Source organism: Equus quagga, chromosome 2 (genome assembly GCF_021613505.1).
Source record: "Equus quagga isolate Etosha38 chromosome 2, UCLA_HA_Equagga_1.0, whole genome shotgun sequence".
Classification (NCBI taxonomy): Eukaryota; Metazoa; Chordata; class Mammalia; order Perissodactyla; family Equidae; genus Equus; species Equus quagga.
In genome coordinates this window covers 47,686,282-47,708,739 of record NC_060268.1, presented here as the reverse complement: position 1 = coordinate 47,708,739, position 22,458 = coordinate 47,686,282, and the positions used below count along the sequence as shown (strand labels likewise).

The window sequence follows — 22,458 nt, the reverse complement described above, 5'->3', positions numbered from 1 at the left end:
ACATTAATCTTGTCACATCAGGTCCTATGACCTCATTTTACCTTTTACCTCTTAAAGACCCTATCTCCAAATACAGTCACTTTGGGGATTAGGGCCTTTACATATGAACTGAGGTGTGTGGATGTGTGTGTGTGTGTGTGTGTGTGTGTGTTTTGGAGGGGTTAATTTAGTCCATAGCAAACGGTTGTACCTAAAGACTCGCCTATCAGCACTGAGCCAGGTGTACCAATTGCCTGTTGGGAATTGAGCTGGCAGCTTCATCTGGACTTCTGTGTTTCCCACAGTAGGAATCCTTGGCTGCTGACCAATGTAATAAGACTATGATAACACTGCTGTAATTATACTTAGCATTTTGCAGACTGCTTTCAAGTACACAGTCTAGTTTAACCCCCAGTAAGCCTATAAAGCAGGTATTGTTGTGCCCATTTTATGAATGAGAAAAATGAGGCCCAAGAAGTTGAGCATTTGGCCCAGAGCCCCATAGTCCATCCGTGGGGAACCAAATCTGTCTGCTGCAATTCTTGTACACAGCACTCAGATCTTCCCGGTAAGGGACTCACACATTTCCTTGCCACTCCCAGGCTTGCATTTTTTAAGGTGTATTTAGGAGGCTTTGGGAATTCTGTTTCCTAAAAATGAAGCTTCTGGCCTGGTGCATTGCAGATACGCTAAAGATTACCTCGTAAGCGAACAATTAGGTAAAAGTATTCCTGATGAAGGAACTGACCCAGTGGGCAGAAACAGACCTTCCTGTCTAATCACCTGACCATCTGTGCTTTTGTTTTTAAAGTGCTGAAATGAAGCCTGTCTTGTTCTGTTGGTCAGTACAACAGGGTTTGGATTCCTGATCCTGAAGAAGTTTGGAAGTCTGCTGAAATAGCAAAGGACTACAGAGTTGGTGACAAAGTCCTGCGACTCCTGCTGGAGGATGGAACGGTGAGGGTCCTTGATGGCTACGGCGACCATGATGTGTCAAAGGGTAACCGGGGTTGGGCGGCAGATGCCTCATTGGGAGCAGCCCAGAGGAGAACACCTGAAGGAGTACCCCAAATGGCCAGCCAGTGCTGGGGATCCACTGATGTGTTTGTATCACTTCATCTTCCCTCCCACCCACCCTGCCCCCACCCCATTCTGCCCTGCAATGAAGGCATAAAGTGCCCTACATTGACCGGGCCTCTGTCGCAAGGGTCCATATGCCATAGATAGGTCTGTGCCTTGTGCTGCATTTCCAGGATTCAGCATTGTTGGGAGAATGCTGAAAACTCATTAGCCATTTTGGTTTCTGGGGTCTCAGCACAAGACTGGGTGAAGATAAGAAACTTGGAGGGATGTAGTTTGAGCCCAAGGCATAAACTGGTAGAGAAAAACATCAAGATAGGAAGAGGAAGAGAAATAGAAGAGAGAGATAGAAAAGAAGAAGGGAGAGGGAGGTGTAGGGGGGACCGGGGAAGAGAAAGTCGGTCTGTAGATGGATAGAAACATGTAAGAATTGGGACCTCCAGGAGGGAGCGTGACAGGATGCTTAGGGCATTGACAGGGAGATGGCACAAGAGGACGGGAATGCCCAGCTTTGTTCGACATTACGAGGAGCCCCTGCTAGTGCTGGTGCGGCGAGGGAGAGGCGAAGGGGGAGCGGGCAGGTCAGCAGTTGTACCTGTGGTGGAGCGTGTGGTGAGGAGTCCTTTCAAAGGCCACAGATGCCCTTTGAGTACCAGCTTCTGCAGATTTTACCTTTGCTTTCAGTATCCATCGTGAGTCATCCTTTCCCCCCATGGCTCTGAGGACCTCCCACTGGATCTGTAGCTAGGGTGACCTTATGATTTTAGAATCAAGTATCTGGATACAGAGCTGGACAGAGGATTCGTGCTCTAGCTGAGTGCCAGACGTGGTTGGGGAATATCATTTCAATATGAAAAAGCTGGAATTTCCAAGGCATGTAAATAGCCTCTGTAGAGACAGAACACAGTATTTCCAATCAGACTGTGCTGGATTTGAGAGTCATTGCCTGAGATCCTGGGAAGTGATTAAGGGCACATCGTCTAGAATCAGACTCTGGATTCAAATCCTGCCATGCCACTCTCTAAATCTGTGACAGCGAGCCCCTCAGTTTCCTCATGTGTAAAGTGAAGTTAATGACAGTGTGACATCACAGGGTTGCTGAAGATCAAGTGAGATAATTCACGTGTGTGTGTGTAAATGTGAGAGACATGTAGCGAGAGGAGCCTGTGTTTCCACTGAGCCTTTGCTCTCGCATCAGCAACTCCTCGCAGCCTTTGTAGAGAACCTCCCGGCACCAAGAGCATTCTGGTTAGGGAGCAGACGGCTTTGTCTGGGGAGAAAAGTCTCAAGGCAGCAGCTGCAGCTTTAGTAATATCAGCAGGGCTTCAGATGGCCGCCTTCCTGGCCCTGAACCCCCTGCTCGGGGGAGGTGGGGCAGAGGCAGGTGCGATGGCAGGCAGCCAGCCTGCTCTTGAGCTTAACCCTTTGTCCATACCGCGAAGGACAAAGCCTGCTCTGTGTGGGAAAATGTCACCTCTGCCTCCAACCGCCAGTCTGATGTTCTTCACATTTTCCCCCTCCTCCAAAGACTGTTCATTCGTCTTTCTCTCTCTCTCCCCCTCTCTGTTTCTCTCACACATCACACACTCACAATGGCTGAAGTGGAAAAGGAGATCGTTGATTTAAAACAGATAATAGAAAAACTCAGGGAAAGTGAAAATTGTGTATGAGCATTTTTCTTGGTTTTAAGTGCCCTGGTGCTGAGTGTTTGGCATGGGGTCTGCACTGTGGGCGCTGGCTAAGGGGCAGCTGGGTCACCTTGTGGAGCGGGTCCAGGATGAGGTATCAAAAGGAAGACAGTCTGGAAGGTGGAAGGGAAAAAAGCTTGCTGGGTGACCGAGCTCCAATCCCTTCCCCAAGCTGTGGAAGGAAAGTGAGGGAAGTTAGAACAGGTGGTAATAAGGTCCCTCAATGCCCTGACTTTTGGAAGGCCCGGTTGTCTGTGGTATCCACACCGCAAGGCATGCTAATCTCGCCTTCATTCTGCTCAGGCAGCTACTTTAGGAATATGAGGTGAAACCCGGCAGCAGAGAGGCCAGCTGGCAAGTTCCTCAGCCCAGGGCTGAGGATGATGGCCACAGGCAGCCCTGCAGGGGCAACACGGGAGTCACCCGCTGCGGGACCTCTCCCAGGGAGACCACCACCCACGTGGGCTCCTTCAGACACTTCTCACCACCCAGCGTGTCAACTTCCAGTAGAGATGGAGCAACCTTAGAGCTGCAAGGGACCTTAGGTCCTTGTGTCATTTTAGCAGAATCCTGTTTTCAAACGAAAACTTCCGTAACACCCCACATCTAAACCATATACAAGTGGAGCCCCTGTGGGATGGAGGAGTCAGGGGTGGAGAGCCCAGGTTTCTGCCCATATGACTTCCCTCTCATCCTTCATTGAAGCCTTTGTAGCTCCGAGGGCCTCTGATCTGTTCCAGCCAGTCTTTTCACAGATGAGAGAAGAGAGGCTCAGAGACGGTGAGTAACTCACCCTAGGCACACAGCCAATATCCTGGTCCCCTGGCTCCCACTTTCCAATAGTCAGCCATAAAGATTAATTTCTCTTTGCCATATATAAGTTTGTTTTTCAGAGTGTCAGCTGTCACTATAATGAGGGGAGGGGATGGATAGGACAGAGGACAGTGGTTCAGCAGAAGCAAGCATCTTTCACTTTTGGAACTTAAATTTCCTCATGTCCACAGGAGCTGGACTATTCCATTGATCCAGAATCTCTGCCTCCTCTTCGGAACCCAGACATCCTCGTGGGTGAGAATGACCTCACGGCCCTCAGCTATCTGCACGAGCCTGCGGTGCTCCACAATCTCAGAATCCGCTTTGCAGAATCCAAACTCATTTACACCTACAGCGGTAAGGAGAACGATTCTAGAAGAGCAAGAATGACGCCGAAACCTAATGCCTGATGTCTAGAGCACCCTCATTATGTTCAGTATTGTGTTTATGTTAGAAATATTGACCTATGTCAAAATATGTAATCACACCTAAACATTTACCAAAATTTCTATCTAAAAGGTACAGACATTTGATCTTCTAGAGTTTGTTGTAAATACAGGTGTCTAGGTGGGGAGAATCTTCAGCAACTTGAAAATCTTCACCAAAGAACTAAGATTGGACCAAGAAAAATATGTGTGGCTAAAGCTGGTGTTTGGGTTTCTCGTTGGATTTGATAAATTTATTACTTATTTTGGGCAATGATATTATATTTACATCGAGAATTACAAAAGCCTCTCAGTTTTAGGGCATTCTTTTGTGTCATCTCATCTAACCCTCAGAGTAGCCCAGAACTGTAGGTGGATTGGCAGGGAACCAAGATCCAGAACATTAGGGGACCTGCCCAAAGTCACAGAGAAGGTTTAGTAAGTGGCAGAGCTGGGGTTTCTCTGAGAGAAAGAACCTGGAGAAGTGGGTAACTGTAGGAATCCCTTCACTGCATCTGACATCTTTCTTCAGGAATCATCTTGGTGGCCATGAATCCTTACAAGCAGTTGCCGATATATGGAGATGCCATCATCCACGCCTACAGCGGGCAGAACATGGGTGACATGGACCCGCACATATTCGCCGTGGCGGAAGAGGCGTACAAGCAGATGGCCAGGTACCTCCTGCCAGGCGGGGCTTCCTCTTGCTCTCCCAAAGCTGCCTGTGTTTGCTGGGCCCTCACAGGGGAAGGGAGGCATCTGGCTTGGTCTCATTAAAAGTGACCATCAGACCGGAGCGGGCCCTTCGTAGAGGAGACCACCCTTTACCCAGTAGCAAATGACCGTTGCGTGTGACTGACCTGTCTGAACTGAGTTTCCTGGCTTTTGTTCTTTCTGCATAGTCAAAAGTTGGTCCCGCCAATCTGGAAATAGCATATACTTCTCTTGCAGTGTCTTTGGTTGGAAGAATGTTGATTTATTCCCCACTGTGAGAAGTTTACACTTTTTCCCCCATCCAAAGCAGCAGAATCTAACGATAGATGAGCACAGGTTTTAGCTGTAGGAGATTTGGGGTTTTATCCTAATTTTGCCACTTGTTTTTTGTATGGCCTTGTGGAGTTCTTGTTTTGCGAGCAAAGGTTTATTCAAAGCCTGCTGTGGACTGGGCACTGTGCACGCATTCCCACACATCATCCTGGGGGTCCTTAGCCTAGCCTGTGACGAAGATGCCTGGGCAGTAAACTGAGATTTGAGAGTTATCTGCCCAAGGTCACCCAGCACGTAAAAACAGAGCTGGGATTTGTGCTCAGATTTTTTGACTCCACGAGCAATTTCTTTTCCCATAACTGTCCTCTTTTGGCTTCAGTGTCCTCATCTGTAAAGCATGAAGAATAAAAACACCATCTCATCTTTGTAGATCCTTTTACTTTCGCAAAAGAACTATCACAGACAGTGGTGTCCTTTGTCTTGTGACACCCCTGTGAAGTCAGTTGAGCGGCCGTCGCTGCCCTCATTTCACAGGTGGAAGCCTGAAGCCCAGGCCCTGGACCTGCTAATTATTTACTGCATAACCCTGGGCATGGTACCTGATCTCCCTCAGCTGTGTCCTCGTCTGTGCGCTAGATGCTTAGCACCCATTCCAAGCTCCACTGCTTATAATCAGGAAAAAATAATGGTGGCTTAAACAAGGTAGAAGTATATGCTTCTCTCTTGTAGAGAAGTCTGATGGGCAGTCTGGGGCTAGCCTGGCACCTCTACCAAGTCACCAGGGACCCAGTGCCTTCCAGCTCCCCGGTCCCTGGGGGGGGACCCTCATCCTCAGGGCCAAGCTACTGCTCAGCCAGATCCTCCATATTCTAGGTGACAGAGTGTCCTAGGGCAAGAGTGTGCCCCTCCCTGTTAAGGAGACTTCCCAGAAGCCCCACAGAGCACTTCTGCTCGTAGCTCATTGGCCATGCCTAGCCGCAAGGGAGGCTGGGATGTGTAGTCTTTTATATGAGCAGCAACATGCCTGCTAAAAATTGGGGCATAGTCCCTAAGTAGGAAGACAAAGGTGAATGTTGGGTAGAGAATTACCCATTACCAATTAATAACCAATTACCTTCGTTTATTCTGCAGCAAGGTTCCTTCCTACCTTAAAACGCCCGTGGTTGTAGGATTTGCCCTGCCTCCCTGCAAATCTCCAGGGCATCTGCATGATTAGAGTCCCCGGCTCAGAGTCTCATGGGCCAGGGCTGCTCCTCGACATCAGCAGGATGAGCTCATTGGAGCTGCAGGGCTGAGCCAGGTTCAAGCTTGAAGAGCCAGTTTTCTCCCCAGGAGTCTGTCTAAGTGTAATAGCAGAACTGAATAGAAGGCAGGCTCATGCTGGACTTGCTGATGCTAGATTGGGAGTCAGGAGATTTGGGCTGTAGTAACCCTAGTACCGTTCTTCCCGGCCAGGGGACATGAGCTGTCGCTCACCTCAGCATCTGAGCTTCCCATTTTGGACCAGGAGCCCTATCTCTAAGGCCCCCCCAGCATTCACAAGGAGGCTGTGTGCCCTGGGTCAAATCACTTTACCTCTCTGAGTCACCCTTTTCTTGTCTGTAAAATGGATATATATGGCATAGGATCTTTCTGAGGCTCAAATGAGAATCCCTGTAAAGTATTCACCAAGCACCTGGCACAAAAGCAGTGCTAGATACATAGAACAGCATTATAATAAGATTCTACCATCACCGTCTTATGGCATGAAAAGTTTGACGCATTTTTTAAAATCTCTAAATTATATAACAGAGCCTATTGGCTTATGGAGCACATAGGTTTCCAAGCATATTTTCAACAATTACTCTCCAAATAATGTCTTTAAAATATTTTTATAGTTAAGTGGGGCTATGTGGAAAGGAGTTGACATAGGCTGAGACTGCTGTCCTTGGAGTCCTGCTGGTAAGGTTGGCCATGGCTGGCCTCTGGGAGCTCGGATTTCAGGAAGGTTCCCACCATTTCCTAATTGATAAGAGTGGCTCATTGCACCTAAGCTTAAGCGGTTTGTGTAAATGATGTGGTTCTTGCTGAACACCTGCTTTCCTTCTGGGCATCTGGAGCTTTGGTATACGCTAGGCAGAGGAAGCCTACGTGGCCAGCCCCCGATAGAAACCCTGGGCGCTGAGTCTCTGAAGAGCTTCCCCGGTAGGTGGCCTTTCGCAGGTGTTGTCACAGTTCATCGCGGGAGGAGTTACATGTGTCCTGTGGGACTCCACTGGGAGAGGGCTCTTGGAAGTTTACTCCTGGCTTCTCTGCACGTGACAGCATGTGCCTTTCCCTTTGCTGATTTCCTTATATCCTTTAGATGCAATAAGTCTAGCCATGAGTACAACTATGTGCCAAGTCCTTGGAGTCCTCCTAGCAGATCACTGGCCTGGGATTGGTCTGGGGGACCCTCAACACAGGGGACATAACAGGAAACAAAGTTGTGTGTTCAGCGTGATCACACAGAAAAACTAGAAGAAAACTCTGGAATGCTAAAAACAGTTACTTTTGAGTGCTGAAACAAAATTTCCCTTCTTCCAGCTTGTCTGCATTTTTCTTAATGAGTATATATTGTCTTTTTAATACGAAGAAATGAACATTTAAAAATCCTTTCTTTTTTCGGCTTTAGAAACAATAAAAATCAGTCAATAATTGTGAGCGGGGAGTCGGGTGCTGGAAAGACAGTGTCCGCTCGCTATGCCATGAGGTACTTTGCCACCGTCAGCAAGTCGAGCAGTAATAGGCATGTGGAGGACAAGGTTCTGGCGTCGAACCCCATTACTGAGGTGTGTACCCTGCGGGGGGTGGGGAGCAGGGTCAAAGGTAGTGGTGTGTGATGGTGGAGAGGCGGGTTGGTTTGTGTATGTGTTGTCTTGGGTAGCTCAAATTCCCACCCTTTCAAGACCAAAGAAGTGAGGGCAGGAAGGAGCCTGGAAGTCTGTTTTCTGGTGGGATTTGAAGGAGTCTGAGGCAGAGATTGCTGCTTCCAAGGCTCTTCTCCTCTACCTGCTGAGCTAGAAACTCGACTGTCCGATTTCAGTAGTCCCCTGTTCGCACTTATTCCCCAGGGGAAGCGTCCTTAACCACAGACTCTGCTGGTGCACTGAGCCCACTGTGTGCTCCAGCCAGCGGGCACCAGCTTTCAAGAGCTGATTGTGAAATATTCAGGAGTTGTTTTTGCGAGCTGATTGTTAACCCTTTGGTAGTTTGAAGTCAGTGTGATGGGAGTATTTTACACCTTACAAATTGGTGAATGCCTCCTGTCAAGGCTCTTCCTCCTCCACCCCCCCGAGAGCTGATTCATCAGCACACTGCTGACTGGACCGGAGGTTTGGGCAAGGTCACCACGACGACGGCACCATGGGGAATGAGACAACCCTGAGGGAAGAGGCGGCATCCGAAAGGCTCACGGGAGGGCCCAAAGGCCAACTCTGGCTGCCTCGCAAAATGAGGAGGGATTTGGGTTGATTTGGAAACATAGCAGATAATTAAGAACATTAGATTCTTAGACCTTTTCTCCCTGTTTTCTCAAAGCAGAATCCTCACTGGATATTTATCAGTCTGCTTATTTTGTGTAAGTCACTGTGCCAGATAATAGAAGCAGTAATGGAAAAGAATAATAAGGCTCAGTCCCCAAGTTTTAACAGTCCTGTAACATCAGCATATTTTAAAGTTAAAGAGAAACGTAAACCACAATCTAAGATAGCAATAGAAAAGTTGGCAAGAGGGACTGCCCAGTTAGATGCCCAGTGGGTAAATGTGTGTGAGTGTTTGTTTAGGGTTGGTCTCGCCCGCTAGACTGTCGGCTCCGTGAAGGCAGGACCACATCTACATGGTTCATCTTGGCCTACTGAGCATGTGGCCCGTAGCAGGTGCTCGGTCAATATATATTGTCAGAAAGCGTGGTGACCTGGTCAGGAAGAGCAGCATGTGTTCCTAAGAAGGGTGCTTCTAGATGGAGGGTGCTCAGGAATGGGGAGGGGACAGGCTGAGGAGAGACGGAATTTAAGAGTAGAAGTAAAAAGTAAAAATCATGCTCGGAGTGGAAGGGATGGGAGAGGGCAGTCTTTGGTTGAGTGGAACGTCTGAGTAGAGAAGTGGTAAGGGATGAGGAGAGAAATAAAGGTTGGATGAAGGATGTGGAATTTTAATTAAGCATCTATAATATTTGGGACGTGGATGAATTGAGGCACTTTCTTGTATCTCATTTAATCCCCACAACTCTGTAACATACATATTATACTCATATTACAAGTAGAGAAATTGAGAGTTGGAAAGATGAAATCACGTTTCTAGCATCACACGGATAGTAAAACAGGAACCTAGGGCCATGTAACATCAGAACCCGGACTCTTTCTGATCCTGCTCAGCGTCTCCCAGCAAGACTGGGGAGAGCCTTGATTGGCAGGCTGAGGATGTGTCAGGTTCCCTGTAAGCCTGGGCTGCTTTCCTCTGCCCCCCGCCCTCCCTCTGCTAATCAGACCTTCCCCCAGCATACAGGACTGGATTTTACTGAAACTGCTCCAATCATATTGATGCAAAGACGTTTTTAGTGTTGTTATTTCAAGAAAGTCCTCTGTTTTGTAGGCTGTTGGAAATGCCAAGACCACTCGCAACGACAACAGTAGTCGGTTTGGGAAATACACAGAAATCAGTTTTGATGAGAAAAATCAAATTATAGGAGCCAACATGAGAACTTACCTGCTGGAGAAATCCAGAGTTGTCTTTCAAGTAAGGATAAAAATATCAGTTAAATTTCCTTTTCCCCAACTTTTTCAGTACTGTTTACATTTATATACTCATTAGATAGCCTATGTTGTTCTGTGACTTGAAGAATAGTTTCCTCTTTCATTCGCAGTTTGGATTATTTTCTTCTGTTTCTTAACAGCAAAAAATTGATGGGTAGCTGCAGCGTCAGCAGAGTTATATGACTCCACTGAGGGAAAGGGTTACAACTTTTAATTTGGGGCACTTAAAAGATCCTTAGAGTTTAACAATCAAGTTTATCTTTCCAGAACACAAAAATGTCGTGAAGCAGACAAAGCTGTTAGACTGGCTTTCCTATCAGGAAAGGAATGAGATTAGAGCTACTGAGGGGCATTTAAGAGAAAGGCTCTTTTGTCAGTAAAATGGAGAAGATTCTCACAGTTTTGGCCCAGGAGGATAGTAACAGTAAGCCTCATATTGCAGGGAGTTTCTTAAAAATTCCACCTCGTATGAATTACATCATTCCCATTTTGCAGAATGTTTTCATTTCATGGCATTGTCTCTGGGGTGGTTGTTTGGAGGGCCATCTCGGCCATCAGTTCTCCTTCTGTGGGAGGAAGGGCCTGCCTGTGAGCCAGCGGAGGGGAACAGGTTGGGTCACAGCGTTCTTGACCACAGCAAAACACATGTACATGTCAGGGTCTGTGAGAGCAGAGCTGTCAGTCCAGATGAGCCATCTAATCGGCTGAAAACCAGACATTTTCACTTGTAAAGAGGTGGTGTCATTTCAGGACTTCTCTTTATTTTGCAGTCAGAAAATGAACGGAATTACCACATTTTCTATCAGCTTTGTGCATCTGCTCAGCAGTCGGAATTTAAACATCTTAAATTGGGTACGTGATGGATGGTGTATGAAAGTCTCTCTTTTATGTAGGGGTTTAAATTCTAAGTTAATTTCTTCTTATAATACCATCACTTTTTCAAAAAAATATTCTGTCCAAAGATATAAGATCCTTTGGTTTCGGGGTGGAATCGATGCCTCTAACTAAAGAGAGAGATCAGGGCTGAGGGGTGCGGTAGGATCAAGGAGGGGGCGCCCTTCAGCCTCAAAGCTCATGGGCGATTGTGATCATCCAGCTAGAATCGCCTGAGTAAGGCCTCCTGACAGCTGGGCCTTACTGCTTTAAGGTTACCCCAAACCTTTCTTTTTAGCTGAACTCCTTAGATGGTCATTTTTCTAACGTGTGACATAGTTCCCTGTCTTCTGAGACAGAGTACCTCTGTTGTAATTTGAACTTCCTTGGTGACGCCAGGTCATCATTATTTGTAGTCATAGTTAATTATACCTCAGGGAGGGCTAGGACGTAGAGCTATTTGTCTTGTAGTGCAAATGGCCCGACTCCTGTGCCCTCAGCTCTCCTGTCCTGGCCATTTGTGCTTGTTGGTAGATAGGATTGTTTGAGTAACTTCTAGTGTGTTGGAGCTGAACGCCCATTCCCTAATCTTGGAGAAGTTGCTTGCACTGTGGAATCTAAGTTTCTTCAGCTTTCACATGAAGATGGTATCCATTGCATTGTCTGACAAACAGAACATGAATGGTGATTGTGGAAGAGATCTGAAGGGTCACCTGCTATTCCAATATCAGATGTACAGTTAGTCATTACCTTGATTGTGGTAATGGTTTTATAAGGGTGTACTTTCACAACTCGTCAAACTGTACATCTTAAATGTGTATGGTTTATTGTATATTCAGTAAACCTCGGTAAAAATATCTGATGGAGGGGCTGGCCCCGTGGCCGAGTGGTTAAGTTCGCGCGCTCCGCTGCAGGCGGCCCAGTGTTTCGTTGGTTCGAATCCTGGGCGCGGACATGGCACTGCTCATCGAACCACGCTGAGGCAGCGTCCCACATGCCACAACTAGAAGGACCCACAACGAAGAATAGACAACTATGCACTGGGGGGCTTTGGGGAGAAAAAGGAAAAAAAATAAAATCTTAAAAAAAAAAAAATATCTGATGGAAATGTGGCACAGAAAGCTGTATGAAATTGTTAGGTGTGGGAATAAAATCTGTAAGCTTTGGAGTCGGACAGGCCTCTGTGGAAATTCTTGTCCTGAAATTGGCTGTGGGACCTTGAGCAAGCCACTTCAGTTCTCTGAGCCTCTGCTTCTGTGTCTCTAATGTAGAATTCTGAGGAATAAATGGAATAACGTGTAGAGTGCTTAATGTAGTACCTCAAGTGTGAGCTTCCCTTTGTGCTTCTGATAAACATACATGTCCAAATTTCTGTGTCACACACATGACAACTCACGTTTGATTTCAGGGAGTGCAGAAGAATTTAATTATACGAGAATGGGAGGCAGTACTGTCATCGAGGGTGTGAATGACAGAGCCGACATGGTGGAGACTCAGAAGACCTTCACGCTACTGGGTAAGTGAAAATATCCTGTCCGAGATGTGGCCGTTTTCTCTTAAAAAGAAAAAAAAAAAAAAAGAAAGGCAGGGATACCTAACTTGCCTATGTTCTGGAGATTCCTAGTAAATGCTAACTTTACGATGAGCTAATCAGAACATATTTGGAGGCCAAGGGCTCACGACTGTGCCTTTCCCCAAAAGATCTAGAAATCAACTCCTTTGCCCTCAGGCTCACTGGGTTGCTGTGAGAGGCACGGGCTGTAAGCCCTGTGGCTGCCGGTACGCTTTTCTGGGCTGACTACAGAGAAGGCTGGTGAAGGCAAAGGCCTGAATCAGTCTGGAAGTGTAGTGTTGACCCTGTTTGGCCTTCATGGGTATCCTGAAGATGACAGTGAAATAGCAGGCACTTATAGGGGGCTTACTGTGTGCCATGCACCATCCTGAGCACTTTATTACCCTTATTAACTCATTTGTACCTTACAGCCACCTTATGAGGTAGATGCTGGTATTTCCCCCATTTTACAATAGGGAAACTGAGGCACAGAGATGGTAAGTAATTTACCCAGGGTCACGTGGCTAGTGCAGGACAGAAGTAAAATTTACACTCAGGGTCTTAACACATCTCATTTTCATAAGGAAAACCCAAACTCTGATTGCTGGGATGGCGACACAGGTGAAGCAGAGACTTTTCCCAGTCTTTCTCCGCCTTCCCTCCCCCACGTGGAGCTCATGTTGGGGAAGACTGTCAGCCAAATGGCTTTTATAAAAACAGTCATTCTCTTTCCCTTTTGGTGTTAGTCTAGACATTTACGTGTAACTGCTAGTCAAGGCTTTGGATCATGTGGGATGATAGGCCGTTTTTACAGCTTACGGAAAACGTTCATCTCAGACCTAGTGGTTTTCATTGGTGTGTCCTGGTTGACTGTATTTGAATGTAAAAGGCAAAGAATTTGAGGTTAAATATGTCAGAGTAATAGGCAAAATGAGCACAAGTGGATAATCAGAATGAAAACAGTGTGGTTTCCTAAGCAAAACTGCCATCAGATTCTGCCCCTTCAAAACCGCTTCAAGCAGAAGGGCAATTTAAACGTTTTACAATAGAGAGGTAAACACTTTCGGTACTGGTTAACATTTTCTTAAAATAAGTGCAGTCATAATCTCGGTGTTTGTATAACATAGTCCACCGAGAGGGAACGTGGCGTGTGGGGAGGGGCAGGAAGCCTCGCTCTGGCCGGGCTCCCAGGGATCTTGGTCCACGTGCCCTGTCCGTCCTTCCCTCCCCTCCCCTCCCCTTCTGCATGCTCCCTCCCACCTCTGCAAGGTCCTGCTCACAGCGAAATGATGTAGGGGCAATAGAGTAGATTCGGGGATGAAATAAACGTGAATTCAGAACCTGGTTGGCATGACTCTGAGGAGATTATCCTCTCTGAGACTCAGTTTCCTGATCTGTAGAATGGCCGTGTTCTTTACCCTGAGGGCTCTCGTGACAACTGGTAAGGAAATGTCTGTGAACCAGGCCAAGCACGTAGCAGGTGCTTGCTAAATATTACTGCCTGCCTTCTGTCTCTCCCTCTAGTCCCCATTGTCCAAGCCCTAACCATCCTTTGAGCAAAACCATCTCCTGCTCCGTGAAACCTTCCCGAATTATCGGAGATCAGCAGTAGCAGTTTTCTCCACTGTGTCCCACAAATTAGATTATTTTCTCAAATGTCCACACCAGCAGGGCCTGGACTAGGGTGAGGTAAGAGAAGCGACTAGGGCACGCAATTGAAGGGGGTGCTCAGGCGATCTCTCTCAGGGTGGTGCAGGTGCAGGGCTGGCCCTGGGCACCTGGCTGGCCTCGCCCTGGCCCTGGCCCTGACCCACCACGCCTGGATGTTTTAGACAAAACTCCCCGAAGCTTCATGGGAGATAGGGTACAGCAGTCTGCTGCCTCTTGTGGCTGTGAAGGGTGATGGCTGCCCGCCGTGCTGGGTGAGGTAGGTAGGGTGGGAGAGAGGTTGGAACAGTCCCACCTCTCTCCTCCTGGAGAGCTCTCTCAGTGGGTGACTGGGCGTGGCGGGCAGAATGCCAGGACTCCATGGCATCTACACCTGCTTACTTTCCCCCAAGCGTGTTATGTAAAGATGGTACCCTGAGGACCGCCCTCTCCTCAGATTGCCTATGCATTGGCCACTGGATCTCACAATTTAGTACGTACTCAGTTATCTGTTGCCATGTATTTGCTTCAGTTTTTTCCTTGTGTCTTATGATCAGTCTGTGGCTTTGCACAGGTCAGTTATTATCTCTGGGCATCAGTTTCCCCATCTGTATACTGGGGTAATAAGGAAAATATTTAGTTCCAGTTATATATTGCTGTTCCCCAAATTTTAGTGGCTTAAAATGACAATTATTATCTCCTCTGATTCTGGGTTGGCTGGCTTAGCCGGGCGCTTCTCACTTGGGGACTTTCCTGTGATGGTGGCAGGTGCTGGATCCTCTGAAGCTTCTTCTCTCTCTCACGTGTGCTGGGAAAGCTAGGGCTGCTGGGGCTGGGCGGGCATCTCTCTCCACATGGACTACCTCACAGTGTGCTGATGTCAGGGTGGATGCGCTGTGCATGTTGTGGCTAACTTCGCCTGGAGCCAGTTCCAACAGGCGGAGGTGGACTCTGCGGGGCTTTTTGTGAACCAGCCTCAGAAGTAACCTGGCATCACTCCCTCTGTGTGCTGATGGCCAAAAGCAAGTCAGAGGGCCAGTTCAGACTCATGACTCATGGGGAGGAACTATGCAGGGCCGTCTTTGGAGAGGAGCCACCACAGTAGCTGTAAAGGATGTTGTGAGGATTAAGAGAGAATGTCTAAAATGCGTTATAAACTGTGGCATGCTGTATCAGTGTGAGAGATCAGTACACATTTAATGAAAGCATGACCTCACTGCCTGAATCACTAAAAACTGTCCTAGACCAGGGGTCAGCAGATTGCAGCCTGTTTTTGTAAATAAAGTTTTATTGGGCCACAGACACACTTATTTGTTTAAGTATGGTCTATGGCTGTTTTCCTGCTATGGTGGCTGAGTCAAGTAATTGTGACATGGGCCATACAGCCTGCAAAGCCTAATCAGACAACATTTGCTGACCCTTGTCCTAGATGACGGAGTGAGCATAGTTGGTTAATTCCTTACAGTTTTCTTGCAGTATGTGAGAAGACTTGTGGGTGGAGTTCATGAAGTCATCTTAGCTTCACTTCAGTGTGCCTGAACGTGGAAGTCCCCTGATGCCCGTGTGCCGGGCAAAGGGGAAGTTTGAGCAGACGCCAGAGGTCCTCACTGTGGTGGAGTGGATTTATGCATGGAACCAGATGACCTCACTGTAACTTTGAGATTGACATCACCCTCCACTCCCCTCCCCCGACAACCTGTGATCTCACGTTGTATGTTGGTTTCATGGTCTCTAAAACAGTATGTCCAAATAGTAGCCACCGGCCGTCAGCCACATGTGACTGTTTACATTTCACTTTAATTACAATTAAACAAAATTAAAAATTCAGCTTCTGAGTCACACTCGGCATGTTTCAAGTGCTCATAGCCACATGTGCCTAAATAGCTACTGCGTTGACATAGAGCATCTCCGTCGCCCCAGAAAGTTCTGTCCAACAGTGCATCTCCTAACAGTGTGAATGCCTTGTTTGTACGGCTCGCCCTGTTGCCCATGTCCTCTTCTTTGTGTCTCCGTGTTGTCTCTCTTAGGTGGACATCTCCTCGAGGGCGGACTGCCTCACTTGGGTCACGCATAGGCTTATAACACACTTGGGCAGATCACCCTTTTTTTAAAATATAATGGCTGGGTCACTGCCTGTTGGTGGATCTGTCCATTGCTGTGGTCTGTTATGAAGACAATATAGAGGAATAGGTAAGGTTAGCGGCGAGGTCATCTAGTTCAATGCACAAATCCTCTTCACAACACGCCCAGTAAATGGACCTCTGGGGCCTGCGCACACTTCCCTTTGCCTGGCCCGGGGTCGGCAGGGGGCATCCACATTTAGACCCACTGGGACGAGCCAGGATGGCTTCCCGAGCTTCACGGGTCTTTCACATATTGCTGTGGTCACTGGCATTACACTGCCTACATATGACATACCCAGTGTGACCTCGGGCAAGTTCCCTAACCCTTGTCTGCCTTAGTTTCCCCTCGAAAGTGGGAACCTGTCATTTATCATGGTGGCAGCCTGGGAGGTTATTTCTGTTAGAGGCATCTGCCCTTCAGATGGAGGCATTAGCTCCAAATGCCTGGACTCAGACTGAGCCAGAGTCTTCTATGTATTTTTAGTTTGAAATCTTGTGTGACTTTGGTTTTGTTTAATTTTTGACGTAGATAGGACTCTCTGAGTTTTGAAATTATTGAAGAACTTGCTCTAGCTGCTCCTGAGGTAGTCCAGGGGTCCTCAGGTGAGAAGCAGTAGGTGGCTGCAGTGGCTCTTAGTTGGCATTTAGGGCTTGTTCCTTTTTTGCTTGGAGGGAGTGGGGAGTCAGGGGTCTCCATTCCAGTTGCCATTCTGGTGTGGACCAGGGAGTGTGGATATCAGCTTGAAGGAGCCCGCCCCACCTGCCCGAGTGTAACCCAAGCTCCTCGACTCACTGCAGGGCCATTCCCACCACCTGGTCCTTACCCCCCACCCCCGGGCTCCCACCCTGGGATCCTGACCTAGCAAAGCCCTGCTCACAACTGGCAGGTTCTCCATTGTGATTTATGGGGACTTGCACACAAAGCCCTTCCTAGTAGCTGGGTTGTTATGTTTTGGGTTCTAGACAATATGCTGATCCCCTCATGACGACCAAATATGTTATATATTCATAATTTATATTTTGCATACATCAGTCGGGGTCCCAACAGGAAACATGAGGCACACTCAAATTAGGATAAAAGGAGGAGGGTTTGTTTGTGAAGGGAACAACAGCAAGGTTGTCGATGGGTCTAGGGGGCTATGAGGGGCAGTAGGGAGCCGAGGACAGTGGCAGAGCTGTTCACTGCTCTTTCCTTCCTGGCATAGGCGTGTTACTGGAGCCTGAGAGGAGGGTTGGGGAAGACATACCCAGAACCTCTCTCCTCCTGCTCTCTGACCTCCTCCAGCTTCCCCATTGGTCAGACCCAATCAGGGGCCAGGGGGCATAAGAGCCCATTGCCTTGATCCAGACAGGTCAGCCTCCTGCGGCAGAGAGCAAGGGTGCAGAGCTGGAGGGGCAAATGGGATCCATCCGACACCTCACCATAAAAAGAATTCAGGGAGCTTATGAGCAAAAAAGAAAAAAAAAATTGGAAATAAAGAAAGTACATAGAATAAATGAGAGATGATTCTCTCAGGAACCTGACATGAAATGGTTAGTTGGGTGTTAATTTTTGTGTTGAACTTCCTAGCAGCCATGGCAAAAGTGGAAACCTAGTGGGTTGTAGAGTTCACATTGCGTGTCTGCAGAAACCAAACCAGGAAGATGGTGAGTCACACTCTCCCTGGGGTCCACTTCCTGTTCCCTGTCCCAGCTCTCAGCACTGGTGCAACTAGAGTATCTTGAAAGAGTTCAGGTGCTTATCTTATTAGTGATTAAGAGAAGAAATGCAATATCCCTAATTTTGGAAAATTTTTGTTTTCAGGTTTCAAGGAGGATTTTCAGATGGATGTTTTTAAGATCCTGGCAGCCATCCTCCATCTGGGTAATGTGCAGATCACAGCAGTGGGCAACGAGAGATCCTTCGTTGATGTAAGATCCTTGTTTGTTTCACCCTGCCTGTGTTGGCAGGTTTGTAAGCAGATCATGGTTACCCTGCTTTTGCATTTTGGCACCAGGCACTCTGGGCCTACTGCAGAGACCAGTTTCATGGGAACAAGGAAGCAGGGGTTTCCATGGGTTGACTTCAAAGAGGAAAGCCTCTTCCCCTTGCAATAGCAGAGGAGGGAGAGTGCAATCTATGTGTGTTTTCCTTTTCAGAACAGATTGGCCATCTGTTGCCAATCTTCCTATTTTTGTTTGAGGAAGATTCTCCCTGAGCTAACCTCTGTGCCAGTCTTCCTCTATTTTCTATGTGGGACACCACCACAGCATGGCTTGATGAGCTGTGTGTAGTTCTGCACCCAGGATCTGAACCCCCAAACCCTGGGCAGCCAAAGCGGAACATTCGAACTTAACCAGTATGCCATTGGGCCGGCCCCCTGTGTGTTTTTCTTTTATTCAACAAATATTTATTGAGCACTTACTCTGTGCCAGGTGCTGTTGTAGGTTCTGGGGAAACAACAGTGAAGAAAACACCACAAACAGCCCTTCGTCTTATGATCTTATGAGCTTATGATCTGGGGAGGGCGGTGGAGGGGAGGAGACGCAATAGACAAATATAGGTTCTGGCAGCTTGTGATGCCTGTTGAAAATTAAGCAGCATAGGGGTGGAGAGGGGCTGTGCCATTTGTATAAAGGAGTCAGAGAAAGCCTTTCTGTTAAAGTGGCAGTGGGCAGAGGCCTGAAGGAGATGAGGAAGTGATTCATGCCTGTATGTGGGTGAAGAACATTCAAAGTGGAAAGAACAGCAGGTGCAAAGACCCTCGGGCAGGAGTTGTTTTTTGAGAAATAGCAAGAGAGTCAGTGCATCCAGAGAGAAGTGAGTGAAAGTAAGGGTGATAGATGAGGCCAAAAATGTGTGTGTGTTGGGAAGGGTGCAGATCCTGTGGGGCCTTAAGGGCGCTGGACCATTTTAAGCAGAAAGGACACCTTCTCCCTCCTGACACCTGCTTGAATCAAACACCAATGGTGCTGGCTTCCTCCCTGGAACTATAGTCCCATGGAAGTTTTGTGATAGATTTCTTTATTTAATGGACACAAGATAAGTTTATGTGTGACTCTCTTCTGTGACAAATGTTATGAGTAGTGATTCTTGGTAGGGGGCATGTGTTTGGTTATTCTCATCAATGTTCATGTAAAGAAGAAAATAACTCCTAGTAAAACATGTTTCTATGAAATGCAAATTCTCCTTACCTTTAAAGCTCTGTGTTAACATGTCTATCTTGGTCAACTCTGGTTGCCATAACAGAAGGCTGAGTGGCTTAAATGACAGTTGTGGCAGCTGGAATTCTGAGGTCAAGGTGCCAGCGTGGTCAGGTTCTCGGTGAGGCTCCTCTTCCCGGCTTGTAGATGGCCTTCTTCTCACTGTGTCCTCACATGGTAGTGAGAGAGGGAGCTCTAGTCTCTTCTTATCAGGACACTAATCCCGTCATGGGGGCCCCATCCCTATGACCTCACGTAAGCCCAATCACCTCCCAAAGGCCCCACCTCCAAACACCATCACGTTGCGGGTTAGGACTGCAACATATGAATTTTGAGGGAAAACAAACATTAGTCCATAACAATGTCTATTTTCATGTCCCCTAAAACAACTGATGGGAACAGTTGATAATTTTGTAAACCTGGTGATTTCTCAGCTCTCTGGTAACTGTAATTTAGTGTGTGCGAGAACTGAGCAGAGAAGAAGAGCGGACATGTGCTTTTTGGCTCAGTGCTTCAGTCCTGTTGCCCTATGACCGGGAAGTAGTTCTCCTTCCTTTCCTCAAGCTCTCACACTAAGCGCCCCTCCCATCCCCGCCACTGTCCAGCCCTCACAGAGTCAGTCAGTTCACACAGGACTGAGACGTGTGGAGAGAGGCGATGGTAGACCTGGGGTAGGAGTACAGTGTGCATGTAGTGGCGGTCCTCTCTGTGTCCTTGCTCACTTACCTCGGAGAAATGGGCTTCTGCACCTTGTCTTCTCAGACTCCCGTAGGCTAAAGATGTGATTTCCACCCAACAAATGTCCTTGCCTTCAGCTCTGTCTCCTGAAATTTGTTATGAGGGTAGTACTCTGGAGGAGGAACCAAAATTGATGGCCTGAAAATCCTTTGTCTGTCAATCTCTGTAGACTCATTCTGTGAAGATGTCAAATCCTTGTAGGAAATTACCAGTCTTCCAATTATGGTCCTAACTTTGGAACATAGGTCCCATTGATTTGCATCAGGAACTTGAAGGATTGGGCAAATTCAATCTGGATGAAACCACCTTACCTTTTAAAAATTGCTACCCTTTGCCCATCTCCCTGGAGGAGCACCTGTAGCTGAATGTTTTTGACTCAGAAAGTTTAGTTCCTTCTTAGAAGGAAGAAAACCAATGGCTCCGTGCCAAGTGAGGAGGTCAGGCACACCGAAGGCAAGCCTCGTGTTACTGTGTGTTGGTCAGAAGGGTGGGAGTGAACAGCAAGGAGACGGGAGGGTGCTTTAGATTGTTGCTCTGCTATAATCTGGTGCTTTTTAAGTACAATTCTGTGGTTTTCTCCATTGGCCGAGATGGTGTCTCCAGATAGCCTGTCCAGAGAGTTCCCCTGCCCGAGAGAATGATAGTGCTCCATCACATGGGGTCACATCTCCTTGCCAAGTGACAAGGACCCCTTGTCCATGCTGGCTGAAGACAGACAGGAGCAGACCTCTCCTCTCTGCTGGCCAGTGGGGCAGCTCTCGTGCCCGGGCTTGGAGAGAAGCCAAGTTCACTTCATGTGTCCAGGAAATGTCTTCTAACCGCAGCCCTCCTGTTGGCTGGAAGCTAGCTCAGTCCAGGGAGCCCCGCCAGGTGCTCTCTGACAATGACACCTAGGTATCTCAGGACCACACCACCCAGGTAAACCCCGAACACACAGGGAGGGAAGGGAGAGCGCACGCTCAGACAGGTGGCCTGGGCATGATGCAGAGGGAGGAGAGAGGCCGTGAGGCTGTGTCCACATGCACAGGAGGCGGGGAGGACTGCTTCCGCGGCCTTAATCACTACTGACAGACATTCTTTGGCCAAAATGAAAATCCAGTCCAGGACCCCCTGGCCTCACCGCAGCAGGGCTCTGCCAAGGGCCAGGTGCAGACTCAGAGCTGCTGCGGCCCTCCCCCCACCCCGGCTTTTCTCCAGGCCTGGCTCTGTCCCATGAGGCCTGGTCATTCTCATGCCGGCTCTCCCGCACAGGCCCAAGTGTGGAGGCCGTGGGGCCCTGGCCGGGTGGGCTGGTGCTGGTGTAGATGGCCGGGTGGCCCTGATGGAACTTCTGCTTGTTTTTGAAGGAGGACGACAGTCACCTGAAGGTGTTCTGCGAGCTTCTGGGCCTGGAGAGCAGCAAAGTCGCTCAGTGGCTGTGCAATCGCAAAATCGTCACCACCTCTGAGACAGTGGTGAAACCCATGACCAGGCCGCAGGCTGTCAATGCCAGGGACGCGCTGGCCAAAAAGATCTATGCGCACCTGTTCGACTTCATTGTGGAGAGAATTAACCAAGCGTTGCAGTTTTCAGGCAAGCAGCACACTTTTATTGGTGTTTTGGACATTTATGGGTAAGATTCTCTTCAGTGAGCCTGTCTTTCCTCATTTAAATGTCAAATGCCTGTTATTTTTAGATTTTTTTGTGGTTTCTCTTGTGTTCCGCATGATGAGAGAGACGATGTTCTCTGTTTTTGCGTGTGTGGATGTTAAGTACAGTGTTCTGGGTTGCACTGTCTTTTACTTAGAGTGTATTAAATAAATGCTCAATTAATGATGGCCAAGGTCAAGAGCTCACCGTGTGCCAGCTACCGTGCTGAGTGGTTTCCTTGCGCTTTCTCACTTCTTGAACAGCCTGTGATTATCCCCATTTTAGAGATGAAACAACCAAGGCTTGGAAAGACTCAGTGACTTGTTCACGGTTGCTCTGCTCGTGGGAGAACCCAGCGCTGTGTGAGGCTCTTGCCCACTGCTGTTCCCTACAGAGGCAGTGAGGTGTGGGGCCCTGACCTGCCTCTCCCATTTCAGAGCAGGGAAGTGATGGTCCCAGAGGTCCGGCCCCTTGCCCACACTCGCAGGGCCAGAGGACTCAGACCCAGGCCTTTCACCAACCAGCTTTCCTCCTCACACCTAGATCCTCTTCCATCTGGGACAGTAAGGGTTGTACTTGCCGCCGCCCTTCTCCAAGAATTCTAATACGTCGGGGGACTTGCAGGTTCCCACAGTGGAGCTTGGTTCTTCCTCCTTCTCTTTGCCCAGTCCTGCTTGTCTAAATTCCAGGTCAGACTCATGCTACAGATGCTTACCGCCTAGCCAGAGTGAGCGAGCGACCAGGCCGGCGTGGAGGCGCTCTGGGGGTTGTTAGCACTCAGACTTCTGAATGTTAGCAGTTGGTCTCAAAGGCCCAGCCCTGCCCCCCTCCCAGGACTCGCCCTGGCTTCTCCTTGGGAGAGGGGGCGGAACGTCCCAATGGATTGGGGAGCCTTCCACCACACCCTGTGAAAGCAGCTCAGCCTCCCCTCCCCATACAGAGGGGAGAGCCGGGCTCTGGGCCTCGGGG

General features: G+C 48.3%; 1 protein-coding gene across 8 annotated transcripts in view; it reads left to right on the top strand.

Moving 5' to 3' along the window:
• Positions 1-22,458, top strand: part of MYO5C (myosin VC) — a 92,519-nt gene that overhangs the window by 9,802 nt on the left and 60,259 nt on the right. For 6 of the 8 annotated variants that reach the window (XR_006887588.1, XR_006887587.1, XR_006887586.1 and 3 more), the window contains exons 2-10: positions 826-936; positions 3,752-3,917; positions 4,518-4,662; positions 7,626-7,782; positions 9,584-9,727; positions 10,515-10,596; positions 12,026-12,133; positions 17,744-17,850; positions 21,207-21,472. Coding sequence is in view for 5 of the 8 variants with exons in the window: in XM_046654376.1 (XP_046510332.1) it covers positions 826-936; positions 3,752-3,917; positions 4,518-4,662; positions 7,626-7,782; positions 9,584-9,727; positions 10,515-10,596; positions 12,026-12,133; positions 17,744-17,850; positions 21,207-21,472 (1,286 nt within the window). In the remaining 3 variants the exon portion in view is untranslated. Of the gene's footprint in view, positions 1-825; positions 937-3,452; positions 3,528-3,751; positions 3,918-4,517; positions 4,663-7,625; positions 7,783-9,583; positions 9,728-10,514; positions 10,597-12,025; positions 12,134-17,743; positions 17,851-21,206; positions 21,473-22,458 lie in introns of those variants that run through there. The other 2 variants (XM_046654377.1, XM_046654380.1) reach the window with 2 other exon arrangements.